The 24,720-nt window shown below is 38.9% G+C and overlaps 1 protein-coding gene across 5 annotated transcripts in view; it reads right to left on the bottom strand.

Moving 5' to 3' along the window:
* Window positions 1-24,720, bottom strand: part of APP (amyloid beta precursor protein) — a 312,932-nt gene that overhangs the window by 157,710 nt on the left and 130,502 nt on the right. For all 5 annotated transcript variants that reach the window (XM_052648165.1, XM_052648141.1, XM_052648149.1 and 2 more), the window contains exons 4-5: window positions 24,314-24,426; window positions 21,718-21,911 (exon numbers count right to left, since the gene is read on the bottom strand). In XM_052648165.1, the coding sequence (XP_052504125.1) occupies window positions 21,718-21,911; window positions 24,314-24,426 (307 nt within the window). The remainder of the gene's footprint in view (window positions 1-21,717; window positions 21,912-24,313; window positions 24,427-24,720) is intronic.

Here is a 24,720-nt window from a genome sequence, read left to right as displayed (position 1 = left end):
TAGAGTCCCCTGTGTTGTACAGCAGGTTCTCATTAGTTATCTGTTTTATATATACTATCAATAGTGTATATATGTCAATCTCAATTCATTCTAACCCCTTTTCCCCCTTGGTATCTGTACATTTGCTCTCTACATCTGTGTCTCTATTTCTGCTTTGCAAATAAGATCATTTAGAGCATTTTTTTTCTAGATTCCACATATATGGGTTACCTTTCAAAGATACTTCTGAAGCAAAGATCATCTTATTCACTAACAAGTTGTTTCTTTCCTAAACTACTTGGGTACACCTATTACATTAGATTTCTGCCTCCACACAGATTTTTTTTTTTTTTAGTGCAAATGCATTCTATCATCATTAAATGACCATAAATGAAATACTGCCCTTTCTTTCACAAAAGAAAGTGAACGTGAAGTTGCTCAGTCGTGTCCTACTCTTTGCGATTCTTTCATGATGATAGTCTTTTCCAGGCTTGTAGCTAGTATGTGTTACCATTTTTAGTTTCCACCAACATTAATCTCATGACTACTGGTATTGGAACAGCTGTCCTAACGAGATAGTAACTCTCCACTGCAACCTCTACAACCACGGTAAGAGCTCTTCACACTAGCCTGGCAACCTATTGCTAAGCAGAATACATTGGAAAACGAAGTTCAACTAACAGTAAACAGTGGTCTCAAATGCAAAAGAAGACTTCATTATTTGCTATAAGGAGATACTTACAATAGCAACTCATTTATAAAATTTGAATTACTACTGCACTCAATAAAATGGTGTGCTGAGCTGTGCTTAGTTGCTCAGTCATGTTCGACTCTTTGCAACCCATGGACTGCAGCCCGCCAGGTCCCTCTGTCTATGGAATTCTCCAGGCAAGAATACTGGAGTGGGTTGCCATGCCCTCCTCCAGGGGATCTTCCCAACCCAGGGGCCGAACCCAGGTCTCCTGCATTGTAGGTGGATTCTTTATTGTCTGAGCCACCAAGGAAGCCCATGCTCTCCTATAGATATATTTTCAAGTAACTTCTAATACCATGGTATATTTGGGGATATCCACTGGCAAATCATTTTCAGAATTACACATTATACTTTATTAAAACAATTTACTCAATACACAAGAATTTATAGCCCATTACGTGCTCAGCATTCAATTCTCCTTATAAGTATTTATATGGCACAATGTGTTGGATAAAACAGGACATAAATTAAGGCAATGAATGTCCATCTGCTGTGTCTTCGAATGTGTAAAGATAGTACAACCAGATTGATGGCCTGAATGTCTTTATTTTTTAATTTGATGATATTATATGTGGAAATACTTTATTGGAACTGACTTTTATATTGGGATTTTTCACTGTGCTCAGGGTCTGTGCTCCTAGCCCCTAAGCTGTTCAAGGTTCTGCTGCTGCTGCTGTTGCTAAGTTGCTTCAGGCGTGTCCAACTCTATGCGACCCAACAGACGGCAGCCCACCAGGCTCCCCCGTCCCCAGGATTCTCCAGCAAGAACACTGCAGTGGGTTGCCATTTCCTTCTCCAATGCAGAAAAGTGAAAAGTGAAAGTGAGGTCACTCAGTCGTGTCCAACTCTTAGCGACCCCAAGGACTGCAGCCTACCAGGCTCCTCCGTCCATGGGAGTTTCCAGGCAAGAGTACTGGAGTGGGGTGCCATTGCCTTCTCCGTTCAAGGTTCTACAGTATTCCTATAACTCACACACATCCTCCATTACACTTTGTCATCATCAGATTATTTTCAACCTAATACCATGTAAATAGCTTTAAGTACAAAGTAAGTGCTATGTAAATAGTTGCTGGTTGGTGCACAGTAAATTCAAGTTTTGCTTATTTGGAACTTCTTGAAAAAAATTTCTTTGTGTGAATATTTCTGATTCATGGTTGGTTGTATCATTATAATACAAAATCATGAATATAGTCAGCTACTGTGTCTGGAGATTATTTTCCAGATGATTGACTTCCTTTCAAAGGGTCAGGAAAGTTTTGCTAAGTTCTTTGTGATAGGGTCTTGGTACTAGTTTAGACTGAGAGTGGGAAACCTCATGTACTCCTGTTTTCGGGCTCCTAGAAGCCAATTTACAAATAACCAAGTTCAAAATAAAGTTCCAGCATGCAACTGCTTGTTACAAGGGATTTGATGAACCACATGGCTCAAGTGAAGGAAATCTTTTTGAGTATAATATGCTGTTATGTGGATTTTGAGGTCAAAAGAAAAAACAAAACAATAAATACATAGTTTTAAGGGCCACTGAGAAGGTTAGTTTTCATTCCAATCACAAAGAAAGGCAATGCCAAAGAATGCTCAAACTACTGCACAATTGCACTCATCTCACACTCTAGTAAAGTAATGCTCAAAATTCTCCAAGCCAGGCTTCAGCAGTACGTGAACCATGAACTTCCAGATGTTCAAGCTGGTTTTAGAAAAGGCAGAGGAACCAGAGATCAAATTGTCAGCATCCTCTGGATCATGGAAAAAGCAAGAGAGTTCCAGAAAAACATCTATTTCTGTTTTATTGACTATGCCAAAGCCTTTAACTGTGTGGATCACAATAAACTATGGAAAATTCTGGAAGAGATGGGAATACCAGACCACCTGACCTGCCCTTTAAGAAGCCTATATGTAGGTCAGGAAGCAACAGTTAGAACTGGACATGGAACAACAGACTGGTTCCAAAAAAGGAGTACATCAAGGCTGTACTTTGTCACCCTGCTGTATATTGTCACCCTACTTATTTAACTTCTATGCAGAGTACATCATGAGAAACGCTGGGCTGGAAGAAGCACAAGCTGGAATCAAGATTGCTGGAAGAAATATCAATAATCTCACATATGTAGATGACGCCACCCTTATGGTAGGAAGTGAAGAGGAACTAAAAAGCCTCTTGATGAAAGTGAAAGAGGAGAGTGAAAAAGTTGGCCTAAAGCTCAGCATTCAGAAAATGAAGATCATTGTATCTGGTCCCATCACTTCATGGCAAATAGATGGGGAAAGAGTAGAAACAGTGTCAGACTTTATTTTTCTGGGCTCCAAAATCATTGCAGATGGTGACTGCAGCCATGAAATTAAAAGACGCTTACTCCTTGGAAGGAAAGTTATGATCAACCTAGATAGCATATTCAAAAGCAGAGACATTACTTTGCCAACAAAGGTCCGTTTAGCCAAGGCTATGGTTTTTCCTGTGGTCGTGTATGGATGTGAGAGTTGGACTGTGAAGAAGGCTGAGCGCCGAAGAATTGATGCTTTTGAACTGTGGTGTTGGAGAAGACTCTTGAGAGTCCCTTGGACTGCAACGAGATCCAACCAGTCCATTCTAAAGGCGATCAGCCCTGGGATTTCTTTAGAAGGAATGATGCTAAAGCTGAAACTCCAGTACTTTGGCCACCTCATGCGAAGAGTTGACTCACTGGAAAAGACTGATGCTGGGAGGGATTGAGGGCAGGAGGAGAAGGGGACGACAGAGGATGAGATGGCTGGATGGCATCATGGACTCGATGGACGTGAGTTCGAGTGAACTCCGGGAGTTGGTGATGGACAGGGAGGCCTGGCGTGCTGTGATTCATGGGGTCACAAAGAGTCGGACACGACTGAGCGACTGAACTGAACTGAGATGTGAACAATGGTGAATTCCATCTAAACTAGGGGTTCTACATTGACGACAACCAAATCCAGATGTTGGTTTCAACAAGCAATTAGAGTTTGGGGGCTACTACTGCCAGAAACCTGTTTAAGGATCTGTATTTCCTTCCTTTTTAACTATTTTGTAATCCAGGCAGTTTGGACGGTTTAATTAAAAGACATTGGAGGGATATAAACTCAGGAGTGGAATTATTGGGTCATATGGTAGTTCCATTTTTAGTTTTATTTTTGAGAAACCTCTATATTGTTTTCCACAGTGGCTGCACAAACGTACATTCCCTTTAATAGCAAACAAGGTTGCCCTTTTCTGCACATCTTTGCCAACGTTTGCTATTTGTGCTCTTTTTGATGAGAGCTATTCTAACAGGTATGAGATAATATCTCATTGTAGTTTTTATTTGCATTTCCCTGATAATCAGTAATGTTGAACATCGTTTCATATGTCTGTTGGCCATCTGTATTTTCTCTTTTGAAAACTGTCTTTTTAATTCTTCTGCCCATTGTTCAATCATGTTGCCTGCTTTTTTGATGTTGAATTGTATGAGCTGTTTGTATATGTTGGATGTTAATTCCTTGTCAGTCATATCATTTGAAACCACTTTCTCCCATTCAGCAGGTTGTTTTTCTGTTTTTCAATGGTTTCCTTTACTGTGCAAAAGCAGTTAAGTTTAATTAGGTCCCATTTGTTTATTTTTTTCTTTTTTTTTGGCTATAGGCAGATGGATCAAAAAAAATTAATGCTGTGACTTATTACAAAGAGTGTTCTACCTATGTTTTCCTCTATGAGTTTTTACCTAGTCTCACATTTAGGTCTTTAACACATTTTGAGTTTATTTTTGTACATAGTATCAGAGAATGTTCTAATTTCATTCTTTGACATGTAGCTGTCCAGTTTTCCCAGCACCACTTATTGAAGAGATTGTCTTTTTTCCATTGTATATTCTTGCCTCCTTAGCTGTAGATTAATTGAGCATAGGTTGTGGGCTTCTTTTCTGAGTTATCTATCATTTTCCATTGATCTATGTGTCTGTTTTTGTGCCAGTACCATAGCTGTTTGATTACCAATTTGAAAAGACATATGCTCCTCAATGTCCAAAGCAGCATTAACCTACATGTCCATCAACAGATAAATAGATAAAAAAGATGTGATATGTCTCTATATATTTACACATATATATACATATATATAAAACATAGATACATGTAAAAAAACTATGGAACACTACTCATTCATAAAACACACACACATATATGTGTGTATGTATTTATATGGATATATATGTGTGATATATATTTTTATATAGAGAGATATATGTGTGTATATATATACACACACACAGGAACACTACTCAGTCATAAAATATACACACATATATTTATACAGAGATATATGTGCATATATGTATGTATACACACACACACACACACATTATGGAAAACTACTCAGTCATAAAAAAGAACAAAAATTTTGTCATCTGCAGCAATATGGACGGACTTTGGATATGGAAGGCATCATCCCCGGTGGCTTAGATGGTAAAGAATCCACCTGCAACATGGGAGACTTGTGTTTGATCCCTGGGTTAGGAAGATCCCCTGGAGGAGGGCATGGCAACGCATTCCAGTATTCTTGCCTGGAGAATCCCATGGACAGAGGAGCCTGGTGGGCTACAGTCCATGGGGCCACAAAGAGTGAGACACTACTGAGCAAGTAAGCACACACACACACACGCTAAGTAAAAAGAAGTCCAAACATAAAGATAAAGACAAATACTATATGATTTCAGAATCTAAAAAATAGAGCAGGAAAAAGGAAGCAGACTCACAGATAGAGGGAGCAACTCGTGGTTACTAGAGTAAAGGAAAGGGGGAGGGTCAATACTGGGCTGGGAGAGTGAGAGGCCAACTACTGGGGTAAGACAGGCAAGCGGATGCATTGCATAATACAGAAAATATATCCAATATTTTGTAATAACTGTATTCATTGCAAGGACTGAGGCTGAAGCTGAAACTCCAATACTTTGGCCAACTGATGTGAAGAACTGACTCACTGGAAAAGACCCTGATGTTGGGAACGACTGAAGGCAGGAGGAGAAGGGGACGACAGAGGATGAGATGTTTGGGTGGCATCACCGACTCAATGGACATGAGTCTGAGTAAACTCCAGGAGTTGGTGATAGACAGGGAGGCCTGGCATGCTGCAGTCCATGGGGCTGCAAAGAGCCGGACACAACTGTGTGACTGAACTGAACTGTAGATGGAAAGTAACCTTTAAAATTTGTATTAAAAATTAAAAAAAATTAAATATAAATATAAAAGACAATGGGAGTACAAAGAAGCCTTCCATGTCTCAGCAGTGTAAAATTCTCAGCACTGAATAATCCAACCATCCAAACAACTTTTACACATGAACCATCCCCCAGCACCTCTCATTTCAGCCATATCTGGTTACTGGGCAGCTTGCACCATCAGATCTCAGTGAGGACAAGGATCACTGCCAGATGTAGCTTGGGATGGCAGCAATCCAACCCTGAACTTCAAAGGCATTTTCTCTTCCAACCATCACTTGCTTAGAAACCTAAACAAACCCCACTGGTTTGGCCACATATCTCTTAATCTGGTTAAGGCTATTAAAGTGTTTTGTTTTTCTTTTTGACATACATGCTATTCAAGCTCATTCAATCCAGAAATTCAGCATTTTTAATAAGACCTCAGAGCTGGCAGCCAATTCCCTCAAGAGAAAATGCTAGTCTCCTGTTCATCATTTTCAAATTAGTTCCCATATTTCAGTTCAAGGCTCAGTGATACAGTTACAGCCTCACAGTACTAGATACTGCCAACCCAGCACCCTGACACTTAGCTCTCAAAGCCACAAAGATTTGATTTATCAAATGTAGTCTTTTGACTCATCCACTGACAGAGATTGATGGTGGTAACATATCAGTTGCATGATTCACGTTGTGATCCTCCTCTGAAGTTTTTGCTTTTTTTCCCCTCTCTGAGTAGCTACTACCACTTTCTGAAAATGCAGGATAGAAAAGCAGCTGAAAGATTATATATTCAGTAAATTTTAACTCTAGATATCCAGACAAGATATAAAGTCAAATGAAGTGTCTCTCTCTCAGAACCAAGTTTAAAGACTGAGAAAGTATTGATTCACTAATAGACACACAATCTCACAACAGCCTGAGATCATATAAGACTACGACAACTTCCCAGACTAACTGGAAGACAACATGGGCATAACTTCCTCCATGAGTCAATGACCAGTTTTCACAAACCACAAATAATGTGTTTGTGCAATGAACCCTCCACGCTACCATCTGGTGCTTATTTTCTGAGAAAATTTCTTGGAGCACACAGACCACAGTTAATTTGACTTTCAACTATACCTAGCACTGTGCCACCCACAAATCAAGTCTCAGTAAGAACTTCTTAAGCTGACTGCAACAGTCACCAGGATCCAGACTTTATTCCTTATGTTGAGCATCAGTCGTGTTGGTCTTTGCTTAATTTTCTGTGGAATAACTAGAACTGGGATGCACCCAGTGTTATTAGCAACCCTCTGCTTCTGAAACAAAGGTCAGTCCCAACTCCCTACTGGGCCTGATAAATGGATTAAAAAAAAATCTCTTTTAATGGTGCCCAGGTAGAGGGTACAACAAAATGTTCCCAGTGGTTGTGGCTAAGTCAAGGTATTCATTGGGGCACATGTCCTTGCAGGAAAGCTAGAGCAAGACACCATGAAACCATATACCTATTATTTACACTAGAACTCCATCAACAGCTCAAATGAACCCATGGATACAACTGTCCTCAATTCAAAGGAAGCTTATCATCATTATTTTTTATACTTTGACATGTTACCTTGAGTTGGGGCTACTGGACTATCATTTCCCCTTCATAAATAGTCAGGTTAACATGATGGGCTCAAAGGTTGTATTATCAGATCCATCCCTATCTTATTTGATTCAAATAATATGATCAAATCAATAACACCATTAAAATGGCCAAGATATTGACCAAAGGGACATGTAATTTCTATGTATATTTCTCTCTGTTCATAACAATCCCATTCTTTACCAAAAAAGACATATCTCTGTGGAACAATTTACACAGATGGAAAAGGTCAGTTTTCATTCCAACCCCAAAGAAAGGCAATGCCAAAGAATGCTCAAACTACTGCACAATTGCACTCATCTCATACACTAGTAAAGTAATGCTCAAAATTCTCCAAGCCAGGCTTCAGCAATACGTGAACCATGAACTTCGAGATGTTCAAGCTGGTTTCAGAAAAGGCAGAGGAACCAGAGATCAAATTGCCAACATCTGCTGGATCATGGAAAAAGCAAGAGAGTTCCAGAAAAACATCTGTTTCTGTTTTATTGACTATGCCAAAGCCTTTGACTGTGTGGATAATAGTAAACTGTGGAAAATTCTGAAAGAGATGGGAATACCAGACCACCTGACCTGCCTTTTGAGAAACCTATATGTAGGTCAGGAAGCAACAGTTAGCGCTGGACATGGAACAACAGACTGGTTCCAAATAGGAAAAGAAGTACATCAAAGCTGTACTTTGTCACCGTGCTTATTTAACTTCTATGCAACTTCATGAGAAACGCTGGGCTGGAAGAAGCACAAGCTGGAATCAAGATAGCTGGGAGAAATATCAATAACCTCAGATATGCAGTTGACACCACCCTTATGGCAAAATGTGAAGAAGAACTAAAAAGCCTCTTGATGAAAGTGAAAGAGGAGAGTGAAAAAGTTGGCTCAAAGCTCAACATTCAGAAAACGGAGATCATGGCATCTGGTCCCATCACTTCATGGGAAATAGATGGGGAAAGAGTGGAAACAGTGTCAGACTTTATTTTTCTGGGCTCCAAAATCATTGCAGATGGTGACTGCAGCCATGAAATAAAAAGATGCTTACTTCTTGGAAGGAAAGTTATGATCAACCTAGATAGCATATTCAAAAGCAGAGACATTACTTTGCCAACTAAGGTTCGTCTAGTCAAGGCTATGGTTTTTCCTGTGGTCAGGTACGGATGTGAGAGTTGGACTGTGAAGAAGGCTGAGTGCCGAAGAATCGATGCTTTTGAACTGTGGTGTTGGAGAAGACTCTTGAGAGTTCCTTGGACTGCAACGAGATCAAACCAGTCCACTCTAAAGGAGATCAGTCCTGGGATTTCTTTGGAAGGAATGATGCTAAAGCTGAAACTCCAGTACTTTGGCCACCTCATGCGAAGAGTTGACTCATTGGAAAAGACTGATGCTGGGAGGGATTGAGGGCAGGAGGAGAAGGGGATGACAGAGGATGAGACAGCCGGATGGCATCACCGACTCGATGGACTTGAGTTTGAGTGAACTCCGGGAGTTGGTGATGGACAGGGAGGCCTGGCGTGCTGCGATTCATGGGGTCTCAAAGGGTCGGACACGACTGAACTGAACTGAACTGAAGAATAAGATGCCCTTCTTTCCTTTTAAAGAGAATTAGATTGAAGAGACCTCTAGTAAGGTAGAAGTTGGGTCTATAAGCTCTTTGTCCCTTTATTAATCACATCCTCCTGTCCCCGCAAACAAATCAATGAAAAGCAAGAACTTGTAGAGAAACAGCTCGCCTTTTTTCCAGGCATGTGTCCCAATGTATACACAGCTCTTCACATTTCCCACTGTATTAAACTAATCTAAAGCTTTAGAGTATCCTTGCCTGTAGAATCTCCATGGACAGAGGAGCCTGGTGGGCTACAGTCCATGGAGTCACAAAGAGTCAGACAGGACTGAGGCACTAAGCACACAAAGCTTTAGACTATACCTCCGCCCCCAACTTCCCTGACCAAAGTCACAACTAGGGCGGATTAAACCGCATGGAATCAGCATACACTATACTATCAGTAATCATCAAAAATGTTCAACATCTGTCACATACAAATTATTTAATCAAAATTATTTATTTTTCTGAAACTTTTTTGATATAAAGTGAATAAGTTAGTTATTATTAAAGTTATAATTTATATGGACTCTTAAGGTAGAATGAAGAAATTTAGCTGAAGGAGAAACGTACAGATTATTAATGATATTTCATTACTGTAGAACTAATGGAATGAAAATCAACAGAAGGGTACTGTTGGATTTTACACACGAAATACCTGTAATATTTACTTGGCAGAAGAAAAAAAAAATGTAAATTCTCAAGAAGAGATAAATGAACACAAATCTGTTCCCAGAACAGGGAAAGCCTGAATCACATTCATTAAATCAGTCTACAAACAACTAACAGATATTAAAAAGCTGTGAAGATTAGACAGGTTAATATATGCAAAGGCATTCAGAACAGTGGTTTGCACATAGCAAAATTATGTAGTATCTCTTGATTATTACTACCTGTGTACAGACAAGAATATAAGGCGGCAACAAAATTTAGTCCATGCTCTCATCACATTCTTAGTCTGAACACCTGACGATATAAGGAAGGCGTCATGTGCTTAATAATGATAAAAATCGAATATTGGTGAGTATGCAATGATGAAATACATTAACCTGCTGTCCAAACCTCACTGTAAGTGGGCATAAACATTTAAATAAATGTTAAGTCCTGTCAAAACATTCATATCTTTTGTTGTCCTATTTTTGGAAAACTATTTTAAAGCAATTATTACCTAATTTGGGAGGCAAATCTAGATTTATTAAGGAATTCAAAAGCTTGACGTCTATAATATATGAAAAGAAGCAAAAAAAAAATCTGACAATGATGACACAAGTGAACAAATCTTGAAGGTATATACATAATTGAAGAGATACATATGAAAATTACAAAATGTATTTTGAAAATATCTAGATGTTACTTAAAAATGAAATTTTTATGTTTTAAAGATAACTAAATAAAAACAAAAAGAAGAACAAACAGAAACATAGAACTTACAATAAACTCTAATTACAGGTGCTTCTTTTTGGTCCAAATCCTTCTGAAAAATCACCAAATGTTAAATATTTTCTAATTAGATGTACAGGAAAAATAACTTTTGTGGAGCTCGTCTGCCAGGTCTCTAAATGCTCCAATATTTTGAACATGATCTTTTTTTCTGCAGAAAATACGTTAATATTTAGTATAGTCAAAATGAACAGTAGTGACACTAATAAAAGGAAAAAGACAAATGACATAATGATTAGATTTAATGAAGTAACTAGGTGCAAATAAGAAGCCTTAATCATCCATTGTTTGGGAATACTCTTTCAGCTCTAAATGCACGGAGGTTTGGAAGGTTTATTTTGATCTCAAACATTTCCATCTGCACAAAAGCTGTGTTCAAAAGGCAGACTCCTAGGGTGTTTGCTTTTCTGTCCACAGGAGATCAGGGTAAGACAAAAGCTTGGAATGGAAGTTGTTGGTTTGTTATTGTTTTTTTTTCATTTTAAGAATAATTTCCTTAGTTTTCCAGTACTGAAGAAAACTCGACACCAGTTTCTCTACCACAGCTCTACTGATTTTTCTTTCTTGTGGGGCTATCTTGTGTATAACGGGATGTTTAGCACTAACCCTGGTCTCTACCCATCAAATGCGAGGAGCCTCTGAGTCTCTCCCCTACAACGGAGACAACTGAAAATGTCTGCAGACATTTCCAAAGGTCTCTTGGGAATAAAATCGTCCCCAGTTGAGAATCATTGCTCCAAACTAATGTTTGTTTACTCATTTTTAAAACTTTTTATTTTTCACTGGGGTATAACTGATTAACAATGTTGTGACAGTTTCAGGCGAACCGTGAAGGGACTCAGCTATACACATACACGTTTCCATGCTTCCCCAAACTCCCCCCCACCCGGGCTGCCACATAAGCAGAGCTCCACGTGCTACACCGTAGGTCCTCGTCGGCTATCATTTTAAATATAGCAGTGCTTTGCTGTTTAGTCGCTAAATCGTGTCCGACTCTTTTGCAACTTCTTGGACTGCAGTTCACCAGGCTCCTTTGTCCATGAGATTTCACAGGCAAAAATACTGGAATGGGCTGCCGTTTCCTTCTCCAGAGGATCGTCCTGACCCAGGGATGGAACCTGCATCTCTTGCCTTGGCAGGCAGTCTCTTTAGACAGAAGTCCCATAGCATGTTTATTTTTAAAATCACCCAATGCTTGCCAATAGCTAATGGAGCTGAAACTGTCTTGTGACTATACTTGTATTTCCTAAAATTCTTATCTATTGTTATTTTAAAATTTTTATTAATATCTACTGTTATTTCTAATAAAGAGCTCCAATTTGACACTAAGGAACAAAAAATGCTTCCTGGTTCAGATAAGAAAGTCTCTCAAATGGATTTTTATCTGAAAGTTCAAATAAAGATCATAATTTCATTTACAACTCCAATTTAATTTCATTTTATTCTATTTTATTTTACTTATTGAAGCAATTGAAAGATATTCAATTAGTAACTACAATCAGTTCAGTTCATCTCAGTCACTCAGTTGTGTCCGACTCTTTGCCACCCCATGAATCGCAGCACACCAGGCCTCCCTGTCCATCACCAACACCCGGAGTTTACCCAAACTCATGTCCATCAAGTTGGTGATGCCATCCAGCCATCTCATCCTCTGTCATCCCCTTCTCCTCCTGCCGCCAATCCGTCCCAGCATCAGAGTCTTTTCCAATGAGTCAACTCTTCGCATGAGATAGCCAAAGTATTAGTTTCAGCTTCAGCATCAGTCCTTCCAATGAACACCCAGGACTGATCTCCTTTAGAATGGACTGGTTGGATCTCCTTGCAGTCCAAGGGACTCTCAAGAGTCTTCTCCAACACCACAGTTCAAAAGCATCAATTCTTTGGTGCTCAGCTTTCTTCACAGTCCAGCTCTCACATCCATACACGACCACTGGAAAAACCATAGCCTTGACAAGACAGAACTTCGTTGGCAAAGTAATATCTCTGCTTTTCAATATGCTATCTAGGTTGCTCATAACTTTCCTTAAAAGGAGCAAGTGTCTTTTCATGGCTGCAGTCACCATCTGCAGTGATTTTGGAGCCCCAAAAAATAAAGTCTGACACTGTTTCCACTGTTTCCCCATCTATTTGCCATGAAGTGATGGGACCAGATGCCATGATCTTCATTTACTGAATGTTGAGCTTTAAGCCAACTTTTTCACTCTCCTCTTTCACTTTCATCAAGAGGCTTTTTAGTTCCTCTTCACTTTCTGCCATAAGGGTGGTGTCATCTGCATATCTGAGGTTATTGATATTTCTCCTGGTAATCTAGATTCCAGCTTGTGCTTCCTCCAGCCCAGCGTTTCTCACGATGTACTACTCTGCATAGAAGTTAAATAAGCAGGGTGACAATATATAGCCTTGATGTACTCCTTTTCCTATTTGGAACCAGTCTGTTGCTCCATGTCCAGTTCTAACTGTTGCTTCCTGACCTGACCTGCATATAGGTTTCTCAGGAGGCAGGTCAGGTGGTCTGGTATTCCCATCTCCTTCAGAATTTTCCACAGTTTATTGTCATCCACACAGTCAAAGGCTTTGGCATAGTCAATAAAACAGAAATAGATGTTTTTCTGGAACTCTCTTGCTTTTTCAATGATCCAGCGGATGTTGGCAATTTGACCTCTGGTTCCTCTGCCTTTTTTGAAACCAGCTTGAACATCGGAAGTTCATGGTTCACATATTGCTGAAGCGTGGCTTGGGGAATTTTGAGCATTACTTTACTAGCGTCTGAGATGAGTGCACTACAATAAAGGTGCTGTTTATAAATATTCCTATTGCCTCAGTATTTTTTCCCCCAGTATTTCTGGCTTTAGAGATTTCTGATGCAATTTCACTTAATTCTTGCATATCTGGAATGATATTCGTTGGTAGTTTTTGTTTTAAAGGCCAGTTAGCTTAACCTTGAGTTATCAGTTATGTCTTTGTGTGTGTTTAACATGAATGCCAATTCAATTTAACTCAAATATTTACTGAGTACCTGGCTTGTAGAAAATTAGGTCAAGTATTTAATAAAATCACATAGGCCTCATAATCAATGCAATCTCTTGAATAAACAGGGTAGGATATTATCCCTACCTGAACATAATTTTTACATTTTAAGTTTCATTTTGAGCAGTTCTATCCACATCTAAGGGTCCATATTTCTGATTTTCATACTTTCTTAAAATATGTTTTAAATGGAATGAAACTCATTCTATGTTGTGATTACCATATCAATCAACTGGAGTTTTTTGATATCTAAGCTTTTTTCCACAATCTTTCTATTTTTTTCTCATCCCAGGAATTATTTCATCATTACTCATCAATTACTTCAACTGTGCGAAGAAGACCAAATAATAAGAAAATAAAAAAAATAAGGGAATTGCCTAGAAAGATGATGCAATAGGGTAATTATCAGAGTTTTATTACTTTGTTCCCAAAATGTTGCATCATCTTTCAAGAGACAATGAAAGAAGTCTAGGGACTTTCACAGCATGCAAGTGAAAATAAAAAATTCTCATTTTCCACAGTGGCAAATAAGAGAAAATTGAAAGGAGACATGTTACAGTTATTAAATCAGAAGATGACTGAAATTGATTGCATAAGCAAAACCTCAGACCATGACTCTTCTGATGATGATGGTCTAGATGAATTTTCTCAAGCCCAAAAACTGCAAAGTGAGCAATAAATTTCTAAGAATAAAAAGAAAATATGGTATTCTCATTCAGTTAGGCATTCTACAGCAAGGATGACATCATTCAGCATTTTGCAACAAAAACAGAAACTATTGCTAAAATTGTTAAAAACATGTGGTAGTATTCTTTCCTTCTTTATGTGTGTGCAAGAAATTTTTATGATGTTTATACAACAGAACCAGTTCAGAAGTAGACAAATACCAAATGCATGAGTATCTTAGAAGCAATGAGAAGAACCAACATAAAATGTATAAAATAAGGACTAGATTAATGATGTTCATGAGTGTTTATAAATCCAAACTTGAAAATATTTTCTAATTTATAAAATAGAAGATAGCACTGCTTGTTCTTCTACAAAATTATAAACTCTTAAATTGAAAAGTATTGATTTTTTAACAATTCAGTTCAGTTCAGTCACTCAGTCGTGACCGACTCTTTGCGACCCCATGAATCGCAGCACACCAGGCCTCCCTGTTCATCACCATCTCACGGAGTTCGCTCAGACTCACGTCCATTGAGTCAGTGATGCCATCCAGCCATCTCATCCTCTGTCGTCCCCTTCTCCTCCTGCCCCCAATCCCTCTCAGCATCAGAGTCTTTTCCAATGAGTCAACTCTTCGCATGAGGTGGCCAAAGTACTGGAGTTTCATAGCATCATTCCTTCCAAAGAAATCCCAGGGTTGATCTCCTTCAGAATGGACTGGTTGGGTCTCCTTGCAGTCCAAGGGACTCTCAAGAGTCTTCTCCAACACCACAGTTCAAAAGCATCAATTCTTCGGCGCTCAGCCTTCCTCACAGTCCGACTCTCACATCCATACATGACCACTGGATAAACCAGAGCCTTGACTAGACGGACCTTAGTCGATTACCAAGTGAAAATGCAGGTGCAACAAAACTACTAGGAAGTACGAGGTCAGAACCGAGCAGAGACGTATTTGGATCCTGGAATCAGTATTCATAAGATGGTTATAGTTTGGGTTCATGCCTGGCAGCTGATTAGCTGCTACTTTTTTTCAAAAGATAGTGCTCATTTCAGAAATCCTTACCTTCAAAACCAGGAAGAGATGAAACAAAAATCTAGCTTAACTATACTGCAGTTTTAATTCAAACTAAGATATTCACTATGTTAATTCTTACTAAAATTTCTAAATGAAGTTATTGCTCGTTATCCTTTTAATTTTTGTGAATCGTTTGTAAAATAATTTAAAAACAAAAATTATATTAGTATAAAGAGCCCGCTGCGCCCAGAGAGTCACTGACGCGGGCCTGGCTTTTCCAGCGCAGTGCACGGCAAGGTGATCACTAGAACTGATTCAGTGAATTCCGTAAGGTATTGTGTGTTTCATGTGCACACACATGCATGTTCACCATCCCCTGCCCCTCCCGACATAACCGAGGAAACCATCCTGAGCCACCAATTACAGCCTCAAGGAAGGACATGGTAAGTTGCACGCACATGCAATCTCTCATCTAGCTTTATCATAATGGGTCTTTTTTCAATCAAAAGAAAAAAAATATCATCTAATTATCCAGGAAGATATATGAGGTTACCTGTCAGCATGTTCTCACTAATGCCTGCAACTCTCAACATATGAAGCTATGTCTTTTGATTCTGTTTTGAAAAAAATGTAACGAAATAGTCCTGAGAGGCAAAGGCCATTATCAAAGAACTAGAGAGTCTTCCTTTAAGTTTTTTACTCTACAAAACTCTTCAACCCCTGTGTAGTATGTGGTTTCTAGTCAGATTCTGCTGTTCCAGATGGGAGAATCTCCAGGTACTCACTCTCAAGGTTAGACTGGATATGTGACTGGTCTTACATGTGAGTTTTTCAAGGGAATTTTCCCATGGCAAAATTCTTACCCAAGGAGGCTGGAGTCTATACATTATTAACATAAGTAAGCTGCATTACTGATCACATAACTAGGTATTCTGAGGTCACCTGAGAACTCAGTCAGTATGTGCTAAGTCACTTCAGTTGTGTCCCACTCTTTGTGACCCTATGGACTGTAGCTACCAGGCTCCTCTGTCCATGGGATTCTCCCGGCAAGAATACTGGAGTGGGATGCCATGCCCTCTTCCAGGTGATCTTGCCGACCCCGGGACTGAACCCCAGTCTCTTGCGTCTCCTACACTGGCAGGCGACTTTTTTTACCACTAGCTCACCTGGGAAACTCTAATTACAACACCAGAGAAATAAACACTGACTTACTTACAAATAAATTTTGGGAACAGTAACTGATTTGTTTCTACTCAATCTTTCAAAAGACTTACCTCTTTTTCAAATGAGGTCATAAAACAGAGCTTATCCCATAAAGAATGTTTCCCCAAATGCCTCATTAGCAATAGGATAACATTCATCTTCCAAAACAAATCTCACTACCTACCAATCAACAAAGTGCATTAAGCTGTGGATCAAATTTTATTCTGGAGGAGCAGAATTCTTTTTCCTTTTTCCCTTTTCAAGAACTGTCATATAGTGTCTCCTAAGGACTTGTCAAGCAGGATATGTGAAATTCTTATTGTGACTTGTTATGGAAGCAGGCAGCCACCAGCTGGCAGGCCCCCAGCTTGTGTGGGGGTCAGTGATGTAATATCTCTCTCGTTTTGCCCACTAGCTTTGCCAGAAGAGAATGAAGGCATACGTGCCTGCAGGGCTCACAGAAAAACACGTTCGAAAATGAAGTGAGGCAAGTGACCTGATATCTTAATTCTATTAGGTTCTAACAAATTCCTTTTTTCTTTTTGCAGTTTCAATTTGTCTTTTTTTTCTTTCTTTTTTTAAAAAAATTTATTTTGAAAAGTGGAATGTAGTTGATTTACAATGTTTCATTAGTTTCTAGTGTACAGCAAAGTAATGCAATTATAAATATATATATTCTTTTTTGTATCCTTTTTCGTTATAGGTATTGAATATCCTATAATGATATACTGACTATCACAAAATAGTGAATATCATTTCCTGTGCTATACAGTAGGACCTTGTTGTTTGCCTATTTTATATAGAATTGTTTGTATCAGCTAATCTCAAATTCCTTCTCTCTCTCTCCCCTCTTTACCTTTGGTAGTCATTGGTTTGTTTTCTGTCTGTTTTTCTTTTGTAAATAAGTTCATTTGTAACATATTTTAGATTCCACATATGAGTGATATCCTGACTTTAATTTCACTTATTATGATAATCTCTGGGTCCATCTATGTTGCTCCAAATGGCATTATTTCATTCTTTCTTAATAAATGAGTAATATTCCATTAGGGGCTTTTCTGGTGGCTCAGATGGTAATGAATCCACCTGCAGTGCAGGAGATCTGAGTTCAATCCCTGGGTTAGAAAGATCCCCTAGAGATGGGCATGGCAACCCACTCCAGTATTCTTGCCTGGAGAATCCCACGGACAGAGGAGCCTGGTGGGCTACAGTTCATGAGGTTGCAAAGAGTAGAACATGACTGAGTAACTAAGCACACAATATTCCATTGTGTGTGTGTGTGTGTGTGTGTGTGTGTGTGTGTGTGTGGAGGAGGGCATGGCAACACACTCCAGTATCAGTATTCTTGCCTAGAGAATCCCACGGACAAAGGAGCTCGGTGTCCATAGGGTTGCAAAGAATCAGACATGACCTAGCGACTTACCACAGCACATATCTATACACACACACACACACACACACACACACACACACACACCATCTTCTTTATCTATTCATCTGTCGATAGACACTTAGGTAGTGTCCATGTCTTGGCTATTATAAATAGGGCTGCAGTGGGCACTGCTGGAGTTCATGCATCTTTCTGAATTAGAGCTTTCTCCAGATATGTGCCTAGGAACAGGATTGCTGGATCATATATAGTGCATGCTAAATCGCTTCAGTTGTGTCCAACCCTTGTGCAACCCTATGGACTGTACCCACCAGCCTCCTCTATCCATGGGATTGTCCAGGCAAGAATACTGGAGTGGGTTGCCATGCCCTTCTCCAAGGGATCTTCCTGACCCAGTATTGAACCCATGTCTCACGTCTCCTGCACTGGAAGGTGGGTTCTTCACCACTAGTGCCACCTGGGAAGGACCAGTCAGTTATACATGGACATTTATTCACTCCTTTTCAGATTCTTATCCCATATAGGTCAATACCAAGTATAGAGTCCAGTGAGATTTCTTTCATGGTTTTGTAAAACCTTTTGAGAAACAAATCATCAACCACATTGTTTACACTCATAGGGTTTCTTTCCAGTATGTCTCCTTTCATGAACTTCAAGGGATTAACGAGTACTTTCTCACACTCCTTACTTTTACAAGGTCAATCTCTAGAGTGTGTTACCATGTGGGCATGGTTTTTATTTTTAGTTTTTAAAGGAACTTCCATACTGTTTTCCCTAGTGGCTGCACCAATTTACATTCCCACCAACAAAAGGAGGATTTGCTTTTTATCATGCCTTCTCGAGCATTTATTATTTGTAGCCTTTTTAATGATGTTAGGTCATCAAATAGTGATGATTAGGGGTATCCAATAACATTAACATCCCAGCTGATGTTACAGCATGAATAAGAAATGGAATTAACTGGTGGGATTACACATCAACCTGAGAAAGCTCAGAAGCAGTTAAAGAGACAAGTTAATTTTCCCCACATAGGGAGGACTGATGAAAATATCTTTACAAAATGTTAAGGGTATCAATAAATCCAGGATACTCAAAGGAATATGTAAAAATCCTTACCCCCTGGGTCCATCCTGGCCAGAAAGAATAAAAAAAAAAAAAGAAGAAGATAATGAACTAAAAGCCTGAATTGGGGAGGTGATTGTTATAAAGGAAGGGTGAAATCCCTAGAACCAGATTAGTATTTTAGGTCTAGGATCAGAAGATCATATTTAGAGAATAATGTCAAACCTGGAAACCCTGTGGGCACAGCATTTCTTAGTGATGACAGGGTTCAAGGTATAACTGCTGCAGACGGCAGAATGGCATATAAATGCAGGGGATCAGGAAAGATCAAGCTCACATTTCAACTGAATGTCCACTGTGATAGTGATATTACGGAAAACCGAAATGGGTAAGATGACCATATGACCTACTTTTGTCTAAGTCCTTCAGTTACGACTGTGGTACTAGTGTCAAATCTAATTTAATACACTTTATAGTTGCTCCAGTAATAGATAATGCAATAAATTAAAAGAAAAAAAAAAGCAGTGTTAAAAAAACAGTATACTAGTGTTCTGTAGTTTCGTGACTGTAACAAAGAAGACACACTGTAGTATCATAACCAGAGAGATGGGTATCGAAGTAGGTATAGTTACCTACTTTGACATAGGTAAATAATAAATAATGAGAGACTCATAATAAATAAATGAGACTCGAGGCCAGAAGGGCAAGCCCTGTGGATCTCTTTCCAGGACTAGTGAGATGGGATGTAGGAAAAGAACGGGCCACTGAAGAGGGTTTCCTAAGATAATGATGTTAGTAATGCTTTCAATTAGTTCAGTACGTCAGAAGGAGGGTAGGAGGAAAAGATCAACATTCCTCGAAATCTATTCTCAGTAAACAGTACGTTTTATAAGACATTAAAAAAAAATGTGTTAAATGTGGAATAGAGCCTGGCAAAAGTCTGTCACTCTCAGGAAAAGCACGAATACCCACTTTTAATTACAAAAAGTCCCTTGTGTATGAATGATCACGAATGGCGGGTCAACAACCTTGATACAGGGTTACAAGTACACAGCTGGCTCCATATGATTTTAAGAGCAGCCATGGAGCTGTCTTGGTTTATTCACCATCATCTGGGTTGTTTACTAAGTACAGAGTCAATTCAGCAATGAGATGTGATCGATCACGCACCCAACAAACCAGGAGAAAAGAAAATGGCTGAACACCCCCAAATTTCCTTTTTAATACTGACTGCTCTGACATCGGGTAGTAAGAGCCCTCACAACAACTTTTTGACGAATTCACCCTTAAACCTTCAAACCCATATATGACTGAGGAAGAATATGAAAAAGCCATCAATAAGAACTAAGCAACTCCAACTTTTAGACAAAGTAGCAATGAAATCCAAACCAATGGACATTTCTATAACTGGCACAGGGAACACAGGGGAGGAGGCCAACCATGGCCTAGAATGCAATGCTCAGAAGCTTTCCACTGACAAACCCTGTTCTCACTGATGCTTCCTGCCCTGGGAGAAGGAGTCCATACTATTTAACTTACATCTCTTAGAAACATACGGAAATAATGCAAGCATACAGCTCACTTTTCCTTTATTTCTTTCTCTTGTGGTTTAGAATTTGCTGGTTCTGCTACACTGAACTCAATTTTTCCAAATCATGTGAAAGAGGGAACACAAGAAAGCTTAACTAACAAGAAGAGAGTTACGGTAACAATGGGTAAGATACCAAAAAGAAGCCTGCATTATTAACTGATAAAAATGACTATCAGGGATCCTCTGTGTACATAGATTCTTATATAGCTATAAAATAGACATGTATTTTTGCAAAACTATTTTAAAACAACAAAATTCTGTGACGCAATTATCCTTCAATCAAAAGAAAAACGTTAAAAATTCTAAAATATATTATTAAAAACCCTGTGCTTAATTACATAAAAGTCAGAAAACTTTACCTTAATCACTATAAGCCCTACAAGTCATATTTAATATTCTACTTGGAAATTTGTAACATTTGGGAACAGCTGAGAAAATACTGAAGGAAAAAGTGAAGTGTTACAACATCATCACCTTTGGGGATGTGAATGAACCAGATGGCCTTTCTAACTCAAAGATTCAGATTTTATAATTTTATGATCTGAATACAAATGATGCCTTCAATTAAAAATAAGAATCTACAAATTATGGGATTTAGATTCCAAAGAAAATGAGGTGAAAATATATTTATTAATAATCACAGAAACTAAAGTCAGTTAAAGAATTTTAGCAAACATTTATGATTGCCTCTGACCTCATTTATAAAGGACAAGATGACAAAGGCAAAAAAACCCACAAAAACAAAAATCCACACAAACAGAAACAAAATCCTTAACAAAAATTCAGATTTAGCCAATGACTGATTAAATAATCCCCAAATCCCTTCCCCAAATTTCTAAACTACAGACCGAAACAGAAGACCATGTCATTCACCCAGCTCTCAAGTCTCTGCAGAACTACCAGTGACCTATTATAACACTGTTGGAATTTTGATCCCAACTCGTGAGGCTAAAATAAAATAGTTACAATTAATTCAGTGATGGCTGATTAATTATACTAAAATTAAATGGTAGGCTATAACCAGAACAGAACTTTATGGTTAGACTTTATTCCATAAAAGCAAACTTCAATGGGAGTGGGAGAGATCAACGCAAATAAGAAATGGAAAGACATACATTTATAGAAGAAACAAAACTGCATGTGAGATGTTCTGGCGTCTAGCAGAGACGAAACACGAAGTCCACCTTACCTCCCATCTGCGTAGTCTGTGTCTGCTCCACCCCACCAGACGTCTGAGTCATCCTCCTCTGCATCTGCTGAGTCAACATTGTCACTTTCCTCGGCCAGCGGGCAACATACGAATTCCACCCCTCTGAACTTGTCAATTCCACAGGGCAGCAACATGCCATAGTCATGCAAGTTGGTGCTCTTCTCACTACAGGTCTATAAAAAGGTAAGGAGAAAACAATAAGTACTGGAGTAGTTGTGCTTCCTTTTAAGAAAATCCAATTACAGCAAGACATAGGACCAGCATATCAAGACCAATTTTACAGTGGAAAGAATCATTTGCTTTTTGAGTGGATTTGCAGTAGTTTCTTTAGCACAAGCTACTTTGGTACCCTTAATTTTTAACTTTGGTACTTATTTAATAGAGATAGGTTGTTACGGGGCTTCCCTGGTGGCTCAACAGCATATAATCTGTCTGTAATGCAGGAGACATGGGTTCAGTCCCTGGGTCAGGAAGATCCTCTGGAGAAGGGAAAGGTTACCCACTTCAGTTTTCTTGCCTGGAGAATCCTACTTACAGAGGAGCCTGGTGGAGTACAGTCCATAGGGTCGCAAATGACTTAGAGACTAAACAATAACCTGTTGTTATACTATAGAAACAAATAAAAACAATAGGAGTAGAAACAAATTGGGAGCTAAGATGTAGAGGAAACCTCCACAGTGAACAGTTATCAGAAAATCAATTCTTTCCAGCCTCATTAGCGTATCAGGAAGTAGTGATGGTTCCACATATATATCCCCCCAACTCACGTCCACTTCCTTTATGGATGGAAGCTACTCTCACTTGGATCTAGCTCGTTCTAGAAACTGCAACTCTCTTGGCTCACTTCCAAAGTAACAGTCTTGGGAAAAGGAGAAATTATCCTCTGCTATGAATCAGAACTTAAAGTCATTAGAGATTTCTTCAAATCCTTTCGCTTTCCTGGGATTTGTTCAGTTTCCACAAATCAAAATTAACATAAAGCTTTGAAAGCACCCAGTGGTGACAGAGGAAAGATTAATAATTCAACATAATAAGTAAACAAGGAAATTTTACAGAGTGTACTTTGACCTCATAGGAATTAGACTTGTTTCTCAGTGGCAAGAAATTTTTTTAAACTCAAGAAGAAATGAAAAATGAGGTAGTCAGATGGGCGTCTGTGTGTACTGAGCTGCTAAGTTATATCTGACTCTTTACAACCCCACGGACTGTAGCCCACCAGGCTCCTCTGTCCATGGAATTTTCCAGGCAAGAATACTGGAGAGGGTTGCCATTTCCTACTTCCAGGAGATCTTCCTGACCCAGGGATCGAACCCACATCTCCTGCATTGGCAGACTGATTCTTTACCACTGAGCCAGCCAGCTGGGAAGCCCAATCAGATGGCTTTAAATCATCTAGGTTGTTTTCTTAATATCAATTAGCTCTGAAACATTTTTATATAAAGACAATGTTGCTTACAACATATTACTTTATAAAAGGCAAAACTAATGCTGAATCTTAAGTGGGTTTTTTTTGCCTAACAGCTTTAAGGCTATGATACAAAGGCTAAATGGAGCTAGATCAGGGTTTCTCAACCTCAGTATCATTGACATTTTGGGCCAGATCATTCTAGAGGGCAAGGGACACTTGTCCTGTTCACTGAAGAATGCTTAGCAGAACATTCTGGCCCCTGGCCACTAAATGCCAGTGGTATCACCCCTTGTCACAAAAAAAAAACTGTGACAACCAATAATATCTCTAGACATTGGCTCATGTCCTTGGGAAGGGATGTGGAGCAAAAGTGACCTCATTTGAGAACCACTGAACTAAATCAAGGAACCTAATTCTGGGAGACTGATTTCATTACAAAGAAAAAAAAAAGTATACAATTTATCAGAAAAAACTTCATAATATATTAAAGGGACAAAGCAGTTTTAAAGGCAACAATATCAAAAAGTAACATTTTACGCTAACTGCTTTATGTCTTATTGGCTTTGGTAAAAGCAGGGGGTTAGCGAAAGTCAGAACTGGTGCCATAGACTTACTCGGTGCCATAGACTTACTCCCTGTGGAGAAATGATGGCATCAGCATGACACACTGAACACAAAATTGATGGCAAAACTCAGACCTAACTGCAACTTTCATGCCGGTACTGGGCAAGCTACTTCCTCCTCTACCACTATATTCCCCAACGGATAACAGAGAAAAAAGTTAAAGCGTAAAAACTTGGCACGTGCCAAATGAAAAGAAGACACAAATTACAAAAATTTTTAAAAAGGTGTGTTTCAAGGTTTATAGAGTATAAACTTATAGCTTCTAATTTATAAAACATGACATAGCATAACAAATCTAACTAAACATAAAATACTCATGGATAGCTTTTTAAAATGATAATAATAACTTATTGATCAACACAGCTGCTGTCTCAAGATATCCTCTTAAAATATTCATGAAGATTTTTATTTTTAACAGTAATAATTTAAAAAGACACATTTATCAACAGACAGCTGTTGCCTCCAAACATCCTCTACAGTGTCACTGCACATCATCCCTAGGAAACTGTCACTTGACGAGGAGGAAGATGAAAGGGCTGGTACCTCTTTGGCCACGGTGTGCCAGTGAAGGTGGGTTTCACAGACATCCATTCTCTCCTGGTGTAAGAATTTGCACTTGTCGGGAACAAGGAGGGCATCGCTCACAAACTCACCAACTGCAAACAAAGAAAACAGCTTCATATCATTCCGTCTGCATCCCAGGGATCTTATCCCGGTGATGGTATCAAGGAAAGACAGGCTAAAAGAACTTCAGAGAAGTTACGCTGCTTTTAGAATGATGAAGTAGTCAAACCAGGAAGAAGTATCTTTAGAATTTTGAGTCCTGCTTCCGTAAACAGCCAAGTTCCTTGTCACATTACCTTGATGGTTAAATACTTTCTATGTGTTTAAAGTGAAATTTTAATTTATTGAACATGAATCTCTGTGAATTAATCACACAAAAAGCTGCC

Source organism: Budorcas taxicolor, chromosome 1 (genome assembly GCF_023091745.1).
Source record: "Budorcas taxicolor isolate Tak-1 chromosome 1, Takin1.1, whole genome shotgun sequence".
Taxonomy (NCBI): domain Eukaryota; kingdom Metazoa; phylum Chordata; class Mammalia; order Artiodactyla; family Bovidae; genus Budorcas; species Budorcas taxicolor.
The sequence above is the reverse complement of the archived record's forward strand: the minus strand, read 5'-3'. Positions and strand labels throughout refer to the sequence as shown.